The sequence below is a fragment of the Callionymus lyra genome, chromosome 8 (assembly GCF_982586985.1).
Source record: "Callionymus lyra chromosome 8, fCalLyr1.hap1.1, whole genome shotgun sequence".
NCBI classification, from domain to species: domain Eukaryota; kingdom Metazoa; phylum Chordata; class Actinopteri; order Syngnathiformes; family Callionymidae; genus Callionymus; species Callionymus lyra.
The window spans coordinates 26,784,487-26,807,668 of record NC_141825.1 but is presented as its reverse complement, the minus strand read 5'-3'; the positions used below and the strand labels follow the sequence as shown (position 1 = coordinate 26,807,668).

Sequence of the window (23,182 nt, the reverse complement as noted above, 5' to 3'; positions counted from 1 at the left end):
TGAAGGAGTCAGTAGATCATCAAACACAGATGTTTCTTGAAGGAGTCAGTAGATCATCAAACACAGAGATGTTTCTTGAAGGAGTCAGTAGATCATCAAACACAGAGATGTTTCTTGAAGGAGTCAGTAGATCATCAAACACAGATGTTTCTTGATGGAGTCAGTAGATCATCAAACACAGAGATGTTTCTTGAAGGAGTCAGTAGATCATCAAACACAGATGTTTCTTGAAGGAGTCAGTAGATCATCAAACACAGATGTTTCTTGAAGGAGTCAGTAGATCATCAAACACAGATGTTTCTTGAAGGAGTCAGTAGATCATCAAACACAGATGTTTCTTGAAGGAGTCAGTAGATCATCAAACACAGATGTTTCTTGAAGGAGTCAGTAGATCATCAAACACAGATGTTTCTTGAAGGAGTCAGTAGATCATCAAACACAGATGTTTCTTGAAGGAGTCAGTCGATCATCAAACACAGATGTTTCTTGAAGGAGTCAGTCGATCATCAAACACAGATGTTTCTTGAAGGAGTCAGTAGATCATCAAACACAGATGTTTCTTGAAGGAGTCAGTAGATCCATCAAGCGCAAAGAAAGAGGAAGATCCTTCCAAAGCTTAGGAGCAACAGTCTGGAAGGATTTCTCTCCTCTGGTCCGGAAGTTCAGGAACCATCAGTAGATTCTGATCCACAGACCTCAGAGCCCGATCTGGGGTGTAAGTCTGGATCAGATCACTGATGGAAGGTCTGACCATGAATAGATCTGAAAGTAGGAACCAGAATTTTGAACAGAAACTGGCAGCCAGTGAAGAGTTTGAAGGATCGTAGAAATGTGAGTTCTTCTACTAGAGTGACTGAAATATTTTCAACTCAGTTGAAATGTTTGAATAATGAGACTATAAGGCATGTGATACTACCTTGCCGAGCCTGGGCGCCTCAGCTCTTATCTACAAACTCAACACTTCGATAGATGAGATTAGATAAGCTTGACTCAGTCCAAGATGTACGATATGTAACTATGAATTGTCCATCTTTATCCTTTACTTGCGCACTGATTATAATGCAACACACTCTGCATTGAGTTTAGGCAAAAACAAAATTGGTGACATATTCCTTTTAACTGAGCATTAATATCAGAGTATTGTTGATTTATTTGTTCAAGTAGCTCAACAAGAGGGCTGTGGTGGACACTGACATAATGAGAACAACATATATGTGTCTAACCCCATTTGGATTGAAATAAAATGAATCTTTGTCAGTAGATAAAGACTCATGGGTCAGAAAGGAAGGAATTGAAAACAGCTTGTACGTAAAAAATCAAAACAAAGTTCTTCTCTGAAACAGTTTGCTTAAAAACAATGTCTCTCCAAAAATGTGGGGGTGAACAATGAGTTATTTTGATACAAAATCAGCCGACTACAGAAATAGAATTTCAAGCCTCTTCGGAAAATGATTCATGGAGTTTTATTCTAGAGTTATTTCCAAAAGCATATTATCAAATAAATAATTATTCTCGCCTAAACCAAGTTGAAGCAGCTCTATGCGATTTTTAGTGGAGCGACACCAGTGGACTACAGTGGTAGTGTTTAGCTCGACAGGAGACTACATTTCCCATGAGCACTCACTAAACGTGGCAAAAGTTTCCATGTCCCGGTTTGTATCAGTTGATGAATGTTCTGTTTCCAGACTTCATTGATGAATGAAGGATGAAACTGATGAGGTAATGAATCATTGTAATGAAATATGATATGACGGCTTTGAAAATAACATAACTTTAACTTTGTTTTTGTTTGTAAATAACATAACTTTAACTTTGTTTTTGTTTGTTAATAACATAACTTTAACTTTGTTTTTGTTTGTAAATAACATAACTTTAACTTTGTTTTTGTTTGTAAATAACATAACTTTAACTTTGTTTTTGTTTGTAAATAACATAACTTTAACTTTGTTTTTGTTTGTAAATAACATCACTTTAGCTTTGTTTTTGTTTGTAAATAACATAACTTTAACTTTGTTTTTGTTTGTAAATAACATAACTTTAACTTTGTTTTTGTTTGTAAATAACATTGCTTTAGCTTTGTTTTTGTTTGTAAATAACATAACTTTAACTTTGTTTTTGTTTGTAAATAACATAACTTTAACTTTGTTTTTGTTTGTAAATAACATAACTTTAACTTTGTTTTTGTTTGTAAATAACATAACTTTAACTTTGTTTTTGTTTGTAAATAACATCACTTTAACTGTGTTTTTGTTCTTAAATAACATAACTTTAACTTTGTTTTTGTTTGTAAATAACATCACTTTAGCTTTGTTTTTGTTTGTAAATAACATAACTTTAACTTTGTTTTTGTTTGTAAATAACATAACTTTAACTTTGTTTTTGTTTGTAAATAACATAACTTTAACTTTGTTTTCGTTTGTAAATAACATCACTTTAGCTTTGTTTTTGTTTGTAAATAACATAACTTTAACTTTGTTTTTGTTTGTAAATAACATAACTTTAACTTTGTTCTTGTTTGTAAATAACATAACTTTAACTTTGTTTTTGTTTGTTAATAACATAACTTTAACTTTGTTTTTGTTTGTAAATAACATAACTTTAACTTTGTTTTTGTTTGTAAATAACATAACTTTAACTTTGTTTTTGTTTGTAAATAACATCACTTTAGCTTTGTTTTTGTTTGTAAATAACATAACTTTAACTTTGTTTTTGTTTGTAAATAACATAACTTTAACTTTGTTTTTGTTTGTAAATAACATAACTTTAACTTTGTTTTTGTTTGTAAATAACATCACTTTAACTTTGTTTTTGTTTGTAAATAACATAACTTTAACTTTGTTTTTGTTTGTAAATAACATAACTTTAACTTTGTTTTTGTTTGCAAATAACATAACTTTAACTTTGTTTTTGTTTGTAGATAACATAACTTTAACTTTGTTTTTGTTTTTCTACAGTAATTCACATCAACCAGTAAATATGTATCATGTTCAAACCATCAAGAACTTTTACAGTGAAAATAAAAATCACACAAAACACCTCAAGTCACAGTATAAGAGTCATTCAACTAGTTTTAAGTTGATGTGTCATCACTAGTTATTTTAATATAATAATTATATTATTATTATATTAAAAATATTAAGGTACACAAAACTACTCAGAGCTGCTTTAATAGTAAAATGTATTATAATTATTCATTTTTATAGCACTGTCGATCAAGAAAATATGATATTGTTGATCAATAAATTACTATTTAACTACTCGAACATATTTGTCCTTAGATTTCTATGAACCCATAGATCCGATAAATCTAATCCTGTTCCTCCTAATCCGTGTGGGGAGGCAGGTTAGATTTCAGTCTGTTTTGTTCCGGCGACACCATCGTTCCGGCGTCAGCGCCCGATTATGGACAGATGGTCAAACTGAGTTCTGACGCTCAATAATCTGCTGCCATCGACAGATCTGCTTCAGGTCCAAATCCAGGACTCGGTCCACCGTCACCAGTTTGACTCAGTTTCTATTTGTGTGTGTGTGAAGCGCACGTGAGGTGGCAGTACATGTGTCCTCGCAGGTGTCGTCTGGCGATGCCAGGTTGCTCCATATCATGTGTTTAATGGAGTACAGGACCGGCTTCAGGGGAGCAGGTGTCGGGGCGGCTCCTCTCCCCGAGAAGGTCGACTGTCTGGAGGGACGGGACGCAGGATCATCTGGTGTTGTGATCCATGATCTGGCAGCGAGGAGCGTCAAGTGATGGGGGTCAGAAGAACAGCAACCCTACACTGGGAGTGTATGTTTCCAGCTCTCTCTCTATTTACTGATCAACAATTTGTCATCTTGACGAGCAACAGTTTTTATATTGCAATACAAATACAGGGAGCAGGTCATGCCATTATTTTAATACAGTTGTTAGATTAAAATTATTATAGACGTATACGTCATACTTTTAATACATAATTAATGCTAAAAGATAATCAAAATATAAAGTATAAATCACTCGCTTGATCTAAGAGCGGGAAGGTTTGACTACACATTCACAATCAACATTCCACTGATTCACTGGTTCGAGACAAGCTTGGATCAGGATTAGATACGACACCAGTTATTTAAATCATCTGTTTATCTGCAAATCACACCTTAAATCGTAGATCAAAGAACGAAGCAAGACACACCGGGAAAGGGGGGCTAAAAGACGGAAGAGAAGTTAACCCCCACCCGAGAACATTTGAATGATTAGATTACAAGAAAACAAATCAGGATGTCTCTCAATGGGGGATCGGGACACAGGGAACTTGAAAGAACCATTTGGCCGGAAAGGAAGACCCCCTGTGCGGGAAATTTACTTTAAATATAGCAATGTTTCTACAGATCTGGGCCTTTTCTCCCGGAACTATATTGACCTGTACAGTCGCCGGGACAAAGTGTGTCCGGTGGATCGTAAAGCTTGTATTTTATTTGACTTGGAGAGGCGAATAAACGACCCGTTATACACTCTGGATTGTTCTTCTTTCTCCACGAAGCGAAGTATAAGACCCAGGGCGGACGTGACGTCGTGTTGGAGCGACGGAAGCGACTCTGTGTTTTGATCGTTTTACAATTATATAAAATAATATGATTATCCCTGCATTCGTCCCAGGACTCGCCTTTTCTAAATGATTTCAACTCATTCATTTTCTACCACTTTATCCCTTGTGGGGTTCGAGGGGAGACTGGAGTCTATCCCAGTATCATAGGGCGAGAGGCAGGGGACACCCTGAAAAGGACGCCAGTCTGTCTCAGGACACACAAAGACAGACAACCATTCACACACACACTCATACCTACGGACAATTTCCCCAAAGTTCTCAATCAACCTCTGTATGTTTTTGGACTGTGGGAGGAAACCGGAGTGTCCGGAGTAAACCCACACAACACGGGGAGATACACAATTACAGTGAACACACATTGGTAGGAGCAGGAACTGCTTTTCAATAAGCTTTTTGGCACAATTTGAGTTATTGAGGAATTCAAGAAAATACTATGATAATAATAAATTCTACTCTTTCATCACAGGACATTTTGTTTTTCTAGTTGAGGTCAAAACAAAATCCATTCTTCCAACAAAAACATTGGCCGCTAGTATTGAGCAGAAGCAGGACAGATTTGGGTTTGACAGAGGATAACAAACCGGGCTCACAGCATTAACCACAGTAGTGTACGAATAGTAGCGCACGGATGCTCCTCCCATGATGCAACACTAATAGACTCAGGGACTCATTCATTCCTCGTGTTATTAGATTGTTTAACTCTGAGTTTGGGGACAGAAGTGAAAAGATTCTATTCTATGTCAATCTTTGTATCCTTTGTTATTTTATTTTGATCTATGTTCTTTATCTTTAGACTTACATTGTGTCATTTTGCACTTTATTTTCATAGAAACTTTGTTCTGTTCTTGTTTTTTATGAATCTATCGTCTGTGTTGCTGTGAGATGACTTAAAAACAATTTCCTGAAGGAGACCTCCACAGGATGAATAAAGTTTATCTATCTATCAATGTACAATACAGCAGGAGCCTATTGGTTAATGGTGAATTTGAAAGAAAAAAAGGCCATTTAATGGACTGATAACCATGGTTCTGCCTCTTATCAACCTTAACCTTCAAGCGTCCCTGCCCGACGTGCCACGACTTCCAACTCTATGACCTGGAACTCTTCCAACTTTGCACGACTTCAACCTCCACCAACACCCAGACAACTGCTTCTTCGCTGACCTCTGTTTTTCAAACGTGTTCTATAAATAAAATGACTTTGTAACCTTGACGGATTCAAAAGAAGAGTTGAGGCTGTGAAGCTGTTGTTTGTGAGTGTCAGAGTGAGACTGTCGGTCGCAGGATGATCACAGGATTGGTGGGCGCACATCCTGGAGGTGTCCTTGGTTGACTAGAGCGGAGACACAGCAGGGGGGCTCGGAGCCGAAAACACTCACTGACTAAGCGGTGGAAAAATCAGCGCTATCTTCTATCAGGGATCCTGAGAGTAATGAAAGGTTTGCTGTCAGCAGAGAGTTTATTATGACTTTCATCGCTCTGGTGTGAGAGGCTTACAAAACACTCTTATTTAGAGAGGCAGGTAGAAAAAGGCGGATGCTGCTAAAAATGGCTGTGTTTCCCAGATTCGTCAGGAAGCTCTTATGTGCTACGATCTTCTTTCGATCCCTCGTAAAAACGCTGTGAAAGAAGGAAGTGTTTCTCCGAGTTGCTCAGTGATCAAATGTATACCCACCACTTTTCAAAAATATAAACCGATGCTTAATGAAGAAAAAATTAACGTTTTAATCAATTATCGTTTTAGTTTTACGCTCACATCTGCATTTTTGGGTGTATAGTACTACATGTAAATACTGACAACATGCAAAAGATCCACCTCCATCATCCAAACAACACACAGTGGCTGGAAAGGAAAACAATTCAACATACACATCAAAATCCTCAACAACCCTGTGGCAATATCAAGGAATCAGATGTTATTCAACTCAGAGAGGCTCGACTTTCTCCTCTTGTCGAAGTCTGCGTGTGTGACTTATACGCTGATAAAGATGTGGCCGATCGATTTGACCGATTTCTCCCACTAAGAGCTTCTTAAACGGCAACTAAGGTGAAAACTCGACTCTTCTGACTTACTCGCATGTTCAAATGTTGAAATCTTTCTCCAGGTGCACTAAGTTCCTCATCATGAGATCATGTTTTGAAGTAGGGCTGCACGATAAATCGAAAAAAAATATGGATTTCGCGATCTTGGCACGTTCCATATGCATATAAAAAACATGTGCGATAATTTATTATTTTTCATTGATCAATCAATCAGTCAAATCAAGCATTTCTTAAATCTGGCCTTCGACCAATCAGTGTCACGTTCTGTAAAGTTGTCAATTTGTACTTCTATGTCTCGTTGTTGTTTACGTCTCCGTCTGTCTGTGAACTGTGCGGCGCAGCTTGTTAGGCTCGGTTGCTATGACGACGCGTCTTGAAGGCTCAGTATATCCACAGAAGTAATACTAACTTCTGATCTAGTCAAACACTAGTGATCCAGTGAAGTAATACTAACTTATGATCTAGTCAAACACTAGTGATCCAGTCACTCGTCTCTTTCAACCTCCTTTGTTAAAGCAACATATTGTAAGAACTTTTCATCTCGTCTCAGTTGTTTTCTTAGAAGATCATGAACTTCCAAACAAACCTGTCCGTCTTCACCGTATGCTAACGAGCTAAGTTGTTAGCGTCATTTATAAAGTGTTATGTGTGCGTCTTCACCGTATGCTAACGAGCTAAGTTGTTAGCGTCATTTATAAATTTTTATGTGTGCGTGTAGAAGGATTTATTATTGATTTGGTGATATCACGACGCGCCGGCGGCTCCTCTCTGATGTTGCTCAGTTATAAGTGATATTTTTCTACCATCATGTCGACACCGAAGCGCGGAAATAAAAGAAAGGGAAATATTGCATCTTTTTCCTTCTCTAAACCCCGGACCTCCACTAAAGTACTCGCTCCTGCGCTCCACTGTGCACGGCTACATTTTTAGGTGAAAGAAAAAATATCGCATTAATATCGATGTCTCAATTCAAGACACCAATATTGAATATCGCATTTATTTCCAATATCGTGCAGCCCTATTTTGAAGTAATTACTTGGTTCTTCCCACGTCTGAAATCTCAGCGAACGAGAGGTTACGAGAGCGAAGTCCATTAAAAACAAAATGTCCTCCAGGCAGCTGTCATCACGCCCGCCTTGTTTATACAAGTTCCTTTGAGGTAGAGACTTCTGGGATTGGTGACGCACAGTGACAGTCCTAAATGCTTGTTGGGTAAACAAGACATTGTATGTATTCTTGCAATGAAAAAACCTAGAGATGTCCAAACATGAGCTTCAGTCTATGCTACTGTCATCAGACTAAAAATGCGGAAACTCAAGATCTTTTAACTGGAGGTATGATACGCCCAAGAATACACTGGTGTGACCACTTGTACACCTGGCTACCATGAACAAATCTTCGTGGTATTAGTCAAATAACCAAGTTCAATGTATTATTTGTATTTGAGCTCAAATGTCACTAGAAGACTGTGACTCCTTGCTAAGCACTTCTTCATCAGCCTCCAGTGGACACTTTTATCACCACAAAATTAGGTCGATTTCTAAGGTTTGTGAAAGTAAGATCCTAATGTTTATTTGTAATACCAGGTTCTCATTATTTCAGCAGCAGCGTCTCGAGTCTCGAGTCTTGACACTTCTCCACAGAAAAAGTAGCTGGAAAGATGTGGGAAGTGTTATTTTGTTCCGTGGAACCAGGAGGGATGGGAAGATGAAAGTCTTGCTGCTCCAGTCGCTCTGATCTCCGTGTTTGATTTCACTCGCACGGATTTTAGTCACTGGGTCGTCTGGGAGTTGTTTCAAGTCGGAGATTGAATAGGAAATAAAGGTTTATGGTGTGGGCCGGGTTCTCGGCAGGAAACTGATGCTTTCCCGCACATTAATTACAAAATTCTCGTGGGTTGCTATTTATAGAACAACAAGTTTGTGTGGAGACTCAAGCTTAAGGTTATTTCAGGTCCAAAAGTACGTGTTTGTTTGAGATCGACACCCGTGTGGAGCTTCTCATTTAAAGCAGCTTTATGCGATTTAAAGTGGAGCGACACCAGTGGACTACAGTGGTAGTGTTTAGCCCGACGGGAGACTACATTTCCCATGAGCACTCGCTAAACGTGGCAAAAGTTTCCATGTCCCGGTTTGTATCAGTTGATGAATGTTGTGTTTCCAGACTTCATTGATGAATGAAGGATGAAACTGATGAGGTAATGAATCATTGTAATGAAATATGATATGACGGCTTTGAAAATAACATAATTTTAACTTTGTTTTTGTTTGTAAATAACAAAACTTTAACTTTGTTTTTGTTTGTAAATAACATCACTTTAACTTTGTTTTTGTTTGTAAATAACATCACTTTAACTTTGTTTTTGTTTGTAAATAACATCACTTTAACTTTGTTTTTGTTTGTAAATAACATAACTTTAACTTTGTTTTTGTTTTTTAAATAACATAACTTTAACTTTGTTTTTGTTTGTAAATAACATAACTTTAACTTTGTTTTTGTTTGTAAATAACATCACTTTAACTTTGTTTTTGTTTGTAAATAACATCACTTTAACTTTGTTTTTGTTTGTAAATAACATCACTTTAACTTTGTTTTTGTTTGTAAATAACATCACTTTAACTTTGTTTTTGTTTTTTAAATAACATAACTTTAACTTTGTTTTTGTTTGTAAATAACATAACTTTAACTTTGTTTTTGTTTGTAAATAACATCACTTTAACTTTGTTTTTGTTTGTAAATAACATCACTTTAACTTTGTTTTTGTTTGTAAATAACATCACTTTAACTTTGTTTTTGTTTGTAAATAACATCACTTTAACTTTGTTTTTGTTTTTTAAATAACATAACTTTAACTTTGTTTTTGTTTGTAAATAACATAACTTTAACTTTGTTTTTGTTTGTAAATAACATCACTTTAACTTTGTTTTTGTTTGTAAATAACAAAACTTTAACTTTGTTTTTGTTTGTAAATAACATCACTTTAACTTTGTTTTTGTTTGTAAATAACATAACTTTAACTTTGTTTTTGTTTGTAAATAACAAAACTTTAACTTTGTTTTTGTTTGTAAATAACATCACTTTAACTTTGTTTTTGTTTGTAAATAACAAAACTTTAACTTTGTTTTTGTTTGTAAATAACATAACTTTTACTTTGTTTTTGTTTGTAAATAACATAACTTTAACTTTGTTTTTGTTTGTAAATAACAAAACTTTAACTTTGTTTTTGTTTGTAAATAACATCACTTTAACTTTGTTTTGTTTGTAAATAACATAACTTTAACTTTGTTTTTGTTTGTAAATAACATAACTTTAACTTTGTTTTTGTTTGTAAATAACATAACTTTAACTTTGTTTTTGTTTGTAAATAACATCACTTTAACTTTGTTTTTGTTTGTAAATAACATCACTTTAACTTTGTTTTTGTTTGTAAATAACATAACTTTAACTTTGTTTTTCTACAGTAATTCACATCAACCAGTAGATATGTATCATGTTCACACCATCAAGAACTTTTACAGTGAAAATAAAAATCACACAAAACACCTCAAGTCACAGTATACGAGTCATTCAACTAGTTTTAAGTTGATGTGTCATCACTAGTTATTTCAGTACAAAAATATTAAACTACACAAAACTACCCAGAGCTGCTTTAAGGTTAAAAAGGTCATTAAAATAAAGCCCAGCACCAAGAGGTTGTTCAGTGGGACTCAGATCTAAGGAGTGGACAGTGAAGACTCTGTGATGAAACCAGACTCTTTGTAGCACATGAAACAGTTTCCAGTCGGATCCTGCCAGTACAGCAGGAGCGGCTGAGAAAGAAGATGCAACAAAACCTCAAAGTATCTGATCCCTCACACGTAGCTATTCTTGCTGAATCCGTAATCGGGGGAAGGCTCGGAGGAACATCCGCGGACGTACTACTGTGAGAAGATGTGTGACGCAAAGTTGAGGATGAAGGTTGTCGAGCAAACGACCACATCGGGAGGACGGTCCGTGATTTAAACCCTCAGTCCAGTTAAACCGCTGAGGAAAAATGTTTCAGAGAGATAACAGGAGCCCCCCCCCCCCCCGAAGCTTCACCGTCTTTAGATTCTCCTGAGCTTCCGGATTTCCCTGATCCCCCGTCAGATGATCGGCTCGATTCTCACAATCAGCCTAATTTCCCGAACACGCCGTGGGAAATCCAGGAGAGTTCTCGCTCGATGACGACACTTGTTTTATTTTCCCACCGGCAAGTCAGTCGGACACGACCGATCCAGGAACGTTCTCGCTCCGACGTCGTCTTTGTTTTGCATTCATTAATGAGTTCCTGCATGAAGCTGAATATGTTATGAGACCAACTATGAAGCTGACCCCTGAATATCAAGAGGACCTAAGACCGCCTCAGCTTCATGGTCACACCGGACCCTCACGGCAACACATGTCCTCTGGTCCTAAGCCGATGCAGATGCTGAGAGGATTCTTATGTCTCCACATTACGAGCCAGGGAAAACCCGACGGGGGAGGGGAGGGGTGTTTCAGGGTGTGGCTCCCCTCCACTGAGACTCCAGCAGCTTTTATAGATGAGTGGATATTAAAAAGAGCGAAGCAGGGGGGGATGGTGCTGATGCTGGAGATTGGACGGCACATGGATCGCCCGAGGGTTTCTTCTCCCTCCGCTTTGTCTCCGAGGTCCACCTCTCGCTGATGCCTTGCTCCGAGGCGCCCCTGACAGCAACCTTCAGACGCAGCAGCAGGGGGGCGCCGGAGAACACTGCAGCTCGCTGATCCTTATTCACAGACCGGGAAAAACAACGACAGCAGCAGCGACATGTGACACGTTTCTGCTGCGGGTTGTATATTATTTACATTAAACAAAATGTCAACACGCACAGGAGAGCTGCAGGAAACCGGGAGAACGTCAACTTTCATTGGGGGGGGGGATAAAAAAAAATCACTTAATGTTGACTTTGAATGATCCTTTTACAGTAAGTAATTCTGTAGCCAAAGTGCTAATGGGATTACTGGACTAGCCTTGTAATCTATCAGTCGTCGTAGCTTCGGTGCTAATGCAGCTAAACATTTAATGTGATCCAGAATAAATGACTTGTATTGATCAGGACCTGACAAGGATGTAGTGCTAATAAAATGAAAGTGCTATTTGGCCATTGTACTAACACCACCCCATCCTGCTTTGATGTTGTTCACATTTTCACCGTGCAAGTACAACAGATGATTGAGCTACTGTGCAGCAAAGTGCTAACATTAAGTGAGTGCAAGTCAAGCTGAAAGTAGAGCTGTGTCTCAAATCACACACTTCTCTTAGTATACTAGAAGTTAGTATCATCAGGATAGTGTACGTACTAACTAGTAACTCATCCTCAACAGATAGTATGTCTCAAACATACTTCTCTTAGTATACTAGAAGTTAGTATCATCAGGATAGTGTACGTACTAACTAGTAACTAATCCTCCACAGATAGAATGTCTCAAATCAAACTCTGCTGCTACACACTAACAGGAAATGACGCGACAGCTACATCTTCTACTACTATTTAACGATGGTTTCAAACAGCTGTAGGAACACTAGCGACACCTGCTGGCAGCACGTTTGGTTTGGATCAAGCAATATGAGCAACCAAATATTGACGAGATATTTACGACGGTATCAGCAGCGAAGACGTGTCATCCTCCTACTGCTGCTGAAAATACACCTGTAAGTATATGAATATATATATGACGTAACTTCCATTTATAATGTCAACGTCACTAAGATGGAGTTGTTTAGTGTAGAAAGTGTTCATCGATCCATATAGTTTTATGGGTGTTTTAGTGACAATCTAGTGTGTATGGAGCACTACATTTACATACTAAGAATTGAGACGCACTTATGCACTAAAACTCAGTCTTAGTACGCAAGTATGCGATTTGAGACACAGCTTAGTTGTTGTATTATATGTAGTATGTAGTTTACCTGTCCTAGACAGCTAGCAAGGAGACAAGACCTAACTCGTTAAAATAAGTGTTTAAGTTTCAGTGCGGACGTCGGTACGTCGGACTATAAAAGCATTAACGTTGTCTTGGGTTAGCTTAGGTAGTAATGTAGCTTTAGTGCTAATAGAAGGTCATGATCTAATGTGAAGATTCGCTAAAAATAGAGCTGATTCCGACCATCACGCAGTACTAGCCAGTACATTATATTACTGATGCCATCAAAGTTTAGACCGGGCTAATTCAAATAATAGAAATTCACTCATTTCTTTCTAGAAGGGCAGATTGTGTAAAAGAAAACAGTTACACCATATAGTAACGTCATTCCAAATTTCAAAATAAAAGCTCAGCTTCGGACAGACTAGTGTTGATAAAGTGACTCTGACACGTAGCAGCTTCCCTTGATTTCTCTTGGTTTCGTTTCAAAAAGCTCTTTTTTTCTTTTTAAAAACGTTTTATACATTTTTAGTTTAATAATCTTTTTTCTAACGGAGAGCATGGGCCGCATGAGATCTTCTTAAAGGGCAGCAAATGGCCACGGGGCCACCCTTTGGACATACCTTAAGCTATTGTAGAGGACATTATATATTTGTTGATGCAGCTGTTGTTCTTCAAGAACTGAACAGGTCAAACGCTGACGTTAGCTAAAGCATCTAAAAAAAATGCTGACACATTGAAAGAGCTGGTGTCGCTCAGATGTTGCCGAGTCATGATAAATTCCAATCCCTTGACCGACAATTCCGTGATAACAAATCAATTAGGCCTTTTATTCCGGAGATGAGAACGTTTCTTCTCCCGTCACGGTGAGCCTCAACATCGTGGTCATGTGACCTTCATGATAAAAACAGCCCCTCACCCTCGGGGGGTGTTGTTGTTGCTCCTGCTTTCCGAACGAGCCAGAGAATGTCATGGCGGTCCGCCCGTGAGGACCATCCATCCAAACAGCAGGCAGACGCTTCCTCGCCTGTACCAGCCACTCGCTTGTCACCAGATCCATCACGATCCAGGCCAACGCTGCACCCCCTCCTCCTGCTGCTGCACCCCCCACCACACCTCCAGGGTTGAGGGATGACTGGTTGTAAATAACACTCGGCCAGGTGACGGCGTGTACAAATGGTGGACGAGTGTGTGCAGGAATAAAGGTGAAGTGATGACTGTGGGCTCGTGAAACAAGTGTTTCACTCTGACAAAAGCTGAGGGAGCTGTTTTTTCTCCCTCTCCCTCAAACCCATGCATCTTCCCTCCATTCCTTAGCTTTCCTGCCGGAGCTCCACAGCAGCGTCTCATCATCAGAGAGCTCTGAGATGCAGCTTCTGCAGAACGCTGCCCAGCGTCGGGACATGAGAGGAACACGACGAGGAGAAGACAAACAAATGTTTCTTGTGTCCTGAAACAACATTCTCCTTGTGATGGTGACGCCACATACGGTTTCTCTTGGCTGTCGTGTGATCTCCACTGTGGATGTGACCGGAAACCGTCTGCTTTGGATCTCCTTCAGATTTAAAAACGCTCAGCACAGAATCATAGATCCATTAGCAAACGCGTGCTGACGTTGGTTGGATTTTTCTTTCTGAAGGGGAATCATAGATGAACAACTTCTGCGTTGTGAAGTCGACATCATGATTCTGAGCGTGAGGGAACATACGAATACAAAGTTAATCTCCTAAACCAGGGTGGCCTGAAGCTAGACACGGAGCTGAAGCACTGCTGCTCTGTGGAGGGAAAGTTTCTGCGGGAAATGAAATCAAATGTAGCTTTTGACTGTTTTGAGGAGCCGTCAAGTGGAAAGAAGGAAGGAGGAAGAAAAAGAGCCTTAATCTGTGTATTCTGTGGATTGTTTGTGACCCTGGTCTAGAAACCATTACTTACTTACTTAAATAAGCTCTGGGTATTTTTGTGTAAGTTAATATTTTCGTTTAATTAAGAGAAACAGGATTCGATTTGTCGGATGTATGGGTTCATAGAAATCTAAGGGCAAATATGTGTAAGAGTGATTAAATAGTTATTCTTGATCAACAATATAGTATTTTCTTGATCGAAAGTGCTATAAAAATGAATAATTATAATACATTTTAGTCTTAAACCAGCTCTGGGTAGTTTTGTGTACCTTAATATTTTTGAAGTAAAATAACTAGTAACTTAAAAGTAGTTGAATGACTCATATACCGTGACTTGAGGTGTTTTGTGTGATTTTTATTTTCACTGTAAAAGTTCTTGATGGTTTGAACATGATACATATCTACTGGTTGATGTGAATTACTGTAGAAAAACAAAGTTAAAGTGATGTTATTTACAAAAAAAGTTAAAGTTATGTTATTTACAAACAAAAACAAAGTTTAAGCTATGTTATTTACAAACAAAAACAAAAATATCAAAATACTTTAAGAGGTTATACTGTATTATTGTTGTTCAATTATTAATTAAATGTTTGTATAAAATTGTAAGTCATCAGACCAGGTTCTTCGGATTGAACATTTTTTTTTCATGCAAGTCTCGATCATAGCTGATAGAAACCAGACTGAACCAGCGCTAGCTAGCATCAGCTAATAATCCAACACTGAGCTAGTTTTTAACCTTTATATTTCTGAAACCTATTTAGCTTGAATTCCTTTTCGTCTTTCTTCGCTTTCTCAAGTAAAATCAATTTCTGCTGCTTCAAACCAGCGCTGGATAGGATAGAGTCGATCACTACGGGATTTATTGGAAAAGCTAAGAGTTTTCTCGTCAGTGTCCTCTCAAGATCTTCAGTTCACGAGTGAGTCTCACTTCAAGCTCTACCAGAAGCTTATGGGCGTCACCAAGAACATCATCATCATCTTCACAAGTTCAACCGTGAGCTCCAGCAGTAGTTCGGCCACAAAGACAACAGTTCAACAGCAAGCGTCGTCGCGGCACCTTCTAGATCACGACCTAGCGTCGCCGCGAGGTCCTCGACATCATCCTCCCGCATGTCTTTCACGAGTGCGTCAGTAACCATTCACATCAAGTGAGACTTAATTGCTGACAAATGTTGTTCACACAGGCCTCCTGCTGCTGTGACTCGCGCGTCAACTTGAGTCTGAGCTGCGTATTCACAGAAGAGTGTGTTTTAGATTGATTTATTATTATTATTATTCTCATAACATTTTGAAACACAACAATGATCAAACTCAAAACCTGAATCAATGAAGAACTTCTACATAATTTAATTTATAAATAAATAATATACACCTTTCTTCTCGTTTCTCCCCCCCCCCCGCCGGAAAGATGATCCTCCCACACCACGTCTAGACCCGAACCCTCATCGGGCCCGCGAGTGGGTCGATAGACCCTCTAGACACCCGTCATTCATGGCCACGGGCGCGTGTCTAATCTGATTATGCTCCGTCTTTAGGATCCCTCTCTGGTGCTCGCCCACTTGTTCATAACACGACTATTGTTCCAGCAGGTGGTCGTCTCGGAGACCACCGGCTCGGTCCCAGTGCTTCGGTGGAAACACCTGATCATTACAGTAGGGCCTCATTAAGGGGGGGCCTTATGGGGCGACACCGCGGCCCCAAAAATGAGTCGTCTCGGAGATTACGACCAACAAATTCCTCTGAGGAGCGTCGGGGCGTCATGACACCAGTGAGGACCGTTGTTTTTAAATCAAGATAAAATGGAGAACAAGGAGGATTGTGGGTGATTGACGTGATTTAAGATGACGTGCGTGATATGATACACTTAAGAAAATGATCTTCAGTCCAGCTATGATTGAGGTTTCTGGTCCTGAAGAAGCTAAATCGCACGAGCAGTGAGACTCCTGGAAGATACGACGAGGATAGGATCTACATCAGCTGCGAGATCAGAGATCGGACATGCTGACTTAACTTCCTGTCTTTATCTCCGATGAATCTTCTTGTCTGGTCTCTTCTCCTCACTGCCTCTAAATCAAGTCAGAACTGATCCAACAATACTACGATATCAGCGTCGTGGAGAGGAACCACGACAACATGGCGCGTCCTACAGAGGTGATGTATGAAGGTGAGAGGTGAGGAGCCGTTCTAAATTGAACATCATCGAAACATTCCATCACGGTCAAGGTGAGTTATCAGAGGATGCCATGGTTCCGGTCTCGCCTTATTATCCTCATCAATCCTGTCACGGTCGCTGTTTCTCCATCACATATGTCACTGTCACTCCAGTCGAAGGGTCTCGGTTTTACTGAGAATGTCTTCAAGCGTCAGGAGATGTAGCAGGACTCTGGTCATGGTCCTCATTGAGGGGTTTCTTAGCTGAAAGTCATCGAGCAGGTCTGTCTTTGGAGTGGGACAGTGAGTCCTAACACGATGGTCAAGATGTGACGTACAAATGCTTCCCATGATGCCAATAACCAATGATACGACCGACCTCAGTGCAGGGACCTCCATGATGGTGAGGTCAACACCGAGCACCGTCGTTAAACATGACATCCGTCGGTCGAAAACAAGCGACCATTGTTGCGTGGTACCGTGAGCGAAACCGCAGGCATTGAAGTGTTAATCACTAAAAATGTCTGTTTTTATACATTCATTTTGTCAATTTGTTCAACGTCCTTCATCAACGTGCTTAGATATAAAATCTGGTTTCAATCTAAGCTTCACTCGCAGATCTACTTGATCGTGTATTTTTTCTGCCACTTATCGTGTCATAATATGTCATTTAACCTGAGAAAACACAGATTTTTATACTTCATTAAAGTTCCCATAACAGCTGATGTAACAATCAATGGGTTTCATTGTCAACTTGTTTATAAAGGAATATTGAATGTTACTGACTTTGAGATGTTGATCTATCAGGAGTAATAATCTGGTTAAAATCATTTTGTAAAATATCCAAGTGTTTTCTTATCCAGTTTAGACTCAGTTCAGGTCACAGTTGACATCAGATTACAAATAAAACCTTATAACACGAGACTAATAAGATCAGAAAGTTGAAATGATATCAGTTTAATTCTAATGCTGGAATCTAGTTCCACTAAGACTTTGGCTTTAGATGCATTTTCAAAAATAGTATGTGGCAGAAAAAAACAATCACCAGAGCATCCAGTACCTGGAGCTCGACACCGGCCCGGTGCAGGAGGCCCAGGACCGGTCCGCGGGTTTGGATCCTGCCAGTGTTGACAGTGTGTTTGTGCTTCACAGTATCGTCACGTCACTTCACGCCAGAGGACAAAAAAAAAAAGACGAGCGTACCTTGGAAGTGGAAGGCTCTGGATTCGCCGTGGAAGCCCTGGACCTGAGTAACTCCACCGAAACCATCTCCAAGTGTCAGCTCATCGAAAACTGCGACGCGCAGCGCCGGGTCGACCCCGAAACCTACAACTGACACACAACATGGACAGAGTTATTAGCGAAGGACGTGAGGAAGATCGATCACCACGGGCTGCCGTCAGGGGGACGCATATGCTGCTGCAGACACCGTATAATCTAAAGCATCTCGGATCAGGATCTTCTCACGGCGACGCAGCGTTCCTACCTGCGGGGGAGCCGGAGATGCCGAGGAGCAGGAGCAGCTGTAATAATTCCATGGTGAATGCGGAGCAGAAAATCAGTCCATGTTTCATCCACTTTCCTACAGGCGGGAACGACGTGTCACCTCCGGTTTGCGGATGATCGGATATCAATAATCCCAGACGCACAGTTGAGGCATCGTCCAAACTTTGATCGAAACTGATCGAAGCAGAAGAAAGGAAGGGGAAAGACAAGCGGGAAGATTTATTCCGGGTTGAGCAGGATCTGCTCCATCAGCAGCTCCGCAGCAGCACAGGTGGCAACAGACAGACGGTCAGAGAGGAGCGAGGGAGGAGGAGGAGGGAGGAGGAGGAGGAGGAAGGGAGGAGGAAGGGAGGAGGAGGGAGGGGAGAGCGAGGGAGGAGAGAGAGAGAGAGAGAGGGATGGGGGAGGAACAATGAAGCCACCTGGTGGTCATGCGGGACAATCTCCATGACAAAACAAATCAATGATTCAATTATGAAACAACTTTTACAATTGTGCTGAATCAGCTGCTGCTGGAAAACACTTAAACACAGGAAGAAAAGATCAGTCAATAAAATACGAGTCAATGTTATTATTGAAAGAAATTAAACATTTTAGTTTTACGACGGTGAGAAACTGAAGGCGGACAGGGTTTAGGGTTAGAGCAAGGAAGCCCCCTGGTGGCCGCAGGCGTGAATTTCAGTCACGTACTTGTAATCAATTTACACTGGGATTTAATGTAACTTCCACATTTAGCAGTTTAGTCAAGAAGAACTAGTTTTTTTCTGCGAATCACTTAAATATTTTTGTAACATTCCTTCAATCCAAACACACATGTAATGAGTCATTGTGTCACCAAGAACAAAAACATGTTTCGTGAATACACACACAGTAGATTTGAAATATTTAAAGAGTGATACCAGCATTAGTATTTGTAGTCTGATAAGTAATACTGTATTCGTTACACAAATTCTCTTGTTATACGTGGGCTTATGTAGCGGTGTCTCAGTATCATAATAAACCTATATTGTTCTTTATATTGAAAATATTCACACTAGAAGAACACTCTCAGAAACACAGCATGTACTCGATAAAACCACTTCTACATGTGTGTTGGTGCACAAGTTAAAAGAGTCTTTCTCACTGCTTCTCTCTGTGGATCTTAACCACAAGGTCACCACTGATGTTGGCTCTGCTGTAGTCAAGATACTGTTACCAATGGTTACCAAGCAACCTTCAAACAACAGTCAATTTAAGTGATTTGATGACATAACTTGTTTTAAAAAGTCGTTGCTGCTAGTTCATAGTCGTCCAAATCTCCCTCCATGAAGATCTCCATAACGTGACCAAAATGTTCATCCATTCTCCACATACCAGTAACATGTAACTACACTAGTAGAAGCTGTAACTATAAAAATAACAAAAGTTAGAGAGTAGCTCGAACAGCAGTGACAGCAGAATTATCACCAGTAAACCTTGATGATGATTTGCTTCTGAAGAACATGCAGACGGACAGTGGTTCTTGGGATCCACGCACAGGTCCAGATGGGGGAAGTGCTCCAGGGCTCTCCGGGGCCGCCGCCCTTCACGGACGCTGTGTCGACAAAGTGGATTTGCTCATAGCAGCTGCTCGCAAATTTGATTGAGGAGCAGAGAAAAAGAGATTTAAGCTACAAATGGGTTTTAATAGATAGTGCTAATTGACCTTCAGAGTCGACCTTCACCGAGTCCAGAGCGACTCACTGGGTTTGATGGAGGAATCACTTCTGCTGTCTCATCTCAGAAATGTCAGGAGTCATGCAGAGGTAGACAGAGCGAGACAGAAGTGGATAATGATATATAGGTAGATAGAAAGATATCGATAGAGCAATATAGAGGTAGATATAGATAGATAGGGCTATATAGAGGTAGATATAGATAGATAGAGCTATATAGAGGTAAAAATAGATAGAGCTATATAGAGGTAGATATAGATAGATAGAGCTATATAGAGGTAGATAGAAAGATATCGATAGAGCAATATAGAGGTAGATATAGATAGATAGAGCAATATATAGGTAGATATAGATAGATAGAATTATATAGATGTAGATATAGATAGATAGAGCAATATATAGGTAGATATAGATAGATAGAATTATATAGATGTAGATATAGATAGATAGAGCAATATATAGGTAGATATAGATAGATAGAGTTATATAGATGTAGATATAGATCGATAGAGCTATATAGAGGTAGATATAGATAGATAGAGCTATATAGAGGTAGATATAGAGGTAGGTAGATAGATAGATAGATAGATAGATAGATAGATAGATAGATAGATAGATAGATAGATAGATAGATAGATAGATAGATAGATAGATAGATAGATAGATAGATAGATAGATAGATAGATAGATAGATAGATAGATAGATAGATAGATAGATAGATAGATAGATAGATAGATAGATAGATAGATAGATAGATAGATAGATAGATAGATAGATAGATAGATAGATAGATAGATAGATAGATAGATAGATAGATAGATAGATAGATAGAGAGAGAGAGAGAGAGATAGAGAGAGAGAGAGAGAGAGAGAGAGAGAGAGAGAGAGAGATAGAGAGATAGAGAGATAGAGAGATAGAGAGATAGATAGATAGATAGATAGATAGATAGATAGATAGATAGATAGATAGATAGATAGATAGATAGATAGATAGATAGATAGATAGATAGATAGATAGATAGATAGATAGATAGATAGATAGATAGATAGATAGATAGATAGATAGATAGATAGATAGATAGATAGATAGATAGATAGATAGATAGATAGATAGATAGATAGATAGATAGATAGATAGATAGATAGATAGATAGATAGATAGATAGATAGATAGATAGATAGAGGTAGATAGAGGTAGATATAGATAGATAGATAAAGCAATATAGAGGTAGATATAGATAGATAGAGCAATATAGAGGTAGATATAGAAGTGGATAGAAATAGATATTGATAAAGCAATATAGAAGTAGATATAGAAGTAGATAGAAATAGAGGCAGATATAGATAAATAGAGCAATATATAGGTAGATATAGATAGAGGTAGAGCTATATAGAGGTAGCTATAGAAGTAGATAGAAATAGATATTGATAGAACAATATAGAGGTAGATGTAGAAGTAGATAGAAATAGATATCGATAGAGGAATATAGAGGTAGACATAGAAGTTGATAGAAATAGAGGCAGATATAAATAAATAGAGCAATAAAGAGGTAGATATAGATAGAAGTAGAGCTACCTCGGGGGAGTTTAAGGATCTCTTTGAGAGATTGTTTAGACTTCTAACTTCTTCTACCTCACACATCTATACATCTATTAACGTCCCTCAGACTTTACATCAACACTTTCTAACATGACTTTCTCATTGACCAGCCTTTTACACAACACGTTGACCTCTGACCTATGAGCGGTCCTGCATCTTTGACTGCCCACATGTACAGTCTTATAACTAATGTTCTTCTGTCGTACCAACTGGACTATTCTCTGAACCTCTGATATCCAGAGCCTCCAAGGATAGATCTTTCCAACAACCCACGTTTTGGACTTGATGATGTTGCCTGAATCACTGACATCTCAAACCTCCCACAACTCTGCTCTTAATAATTAAAAATAGTGTGTGTTTCAAGTATGAAGTATGAAGTCTGCCTCTAAACCTATTCACCTTCATACCTCTACCTCCCTATATCTCTACCTCTCTCTATTTATATATCAATCTATCTATTTCTTCATATCTCTATTTATCTAAATGTAACACTATATATCTATTTATTTTTACCTATAGCTACCTCTATTTATAGTTACCTCCATTTATCTCTATCTAATTCTGTCTATCTCTATCTACCTCTATATATCGCTATCTCTATATGCTCTTATCTATCTCTATTTACCTCTATATTGCTCTATCTATCTATATCTACCTCTATCTACTTCTGTCTATCTTCATCTACCTCTATATTGCTCTAACTATCTATATCTACCTCTATATATCCCTAACTCTATACGCTCTTGTCTATCTATATCTACCTCTATATTGCTATATCTATCTACATCTACCTCTATATTGCTATATCTATCTATATCTACCTCTATATATCTATATCCACCTCTATCTACTTCTGTCTATCTTCATCTACCTCTCTATACAGTATATCTATCTCCCTTTATATATTTATACTATTTATATCTACCTCATCCAATCTATCTATCTATCTATCTATAGAATAATTTTTTGGACAGAAATTCTAAGAAGAAATAGTCTGGAATAATCATTTAGAAACGCCAGTCAAACACTAGTGATCCAGTGAAGTAATACTAACTTATGATCTAGTCAAACACTAGTGATCCAGTGAAGTAATACTAACTTATGATCTAGTCAAACACTAGTGATCCAGTCACTCGTCTCTTTCAACCTCCTTTGTTAAAGCAACATATCGTAAGAACTTTTCATCTCGTCTCAGTTGTTTTCTTATAAGATCGTGAACTTCCGAACAAACCTGTCCGTCTTCACCGTATGCTAACGAGCTAAGTTGTTAGCGTCATTTATAAAGTGTTATGAGTGCGTCTTCACCGTATGCTAACGAGCTAAGTTGTTAGCGTCATTTATAAAGTGTTATGTGTGCGTCTTCACCGTATGCTAACAAGCTAAGTTGTTAGCGTCATTTATAAAGTGTTATGTGTGCGTCTTCACCGTATGCTAACGAGCTAAGTTGTTAGCGTCATTTATAAAGTGTTATGTGTGCGTCTTCACCGTATGCTAACGAGCTAAGTTGTTAGCGTCATTTATAAAGTGTTATGTGTGCGTGTACAAGGATTTATTATTGATTTGGTGATATCACGACGCGCCGGCGGCTCCTCTCTGATGTCGCTCAGTTTGGCGGGAAACCACTGTTATAAGTGATATTGCGCTCAACTGCACGTGCACATATTTTCAATATCGTGCAGCCTTAGTTGTAACAAAATATTTAAGAGCCGATATCTGAATGGTTTTCTTGATAGTTACTTAGGTTATTTTATCAATAACTTTAACATTGCACAGACAAACAGTGCTTTTTGGCATTACATGG

At 38.7% G+C, this 23,182-nt stretch overlaps 1 protein-coding gene across 1 annotated transcript in view; it reads right to left on the bottom strand.

The window, feature by feature from the left end:
- Positions 1 to 18,366, bottom strand: part of nell2a (neural EGFL like 2a) — a gene marked incomplete in the record, with an annotated part of 97,465 nt that extends 79,099 nt beyond the window's left edge. Inside the window, 2 exon segments of the mRNA XM_087797361.1 lie at positions 17,785 to 17,913; positions 18,068 to 18,366. Of these exon segments, the coding sequence (XP_087653487.1) occupies positions 17,785 to 17,913; positions 18,068 to 18,155 (217 nt within the window).
- Between the last annotated feature and the right edge of the window lie 4,816 nt (positions 18,367 to 23,182).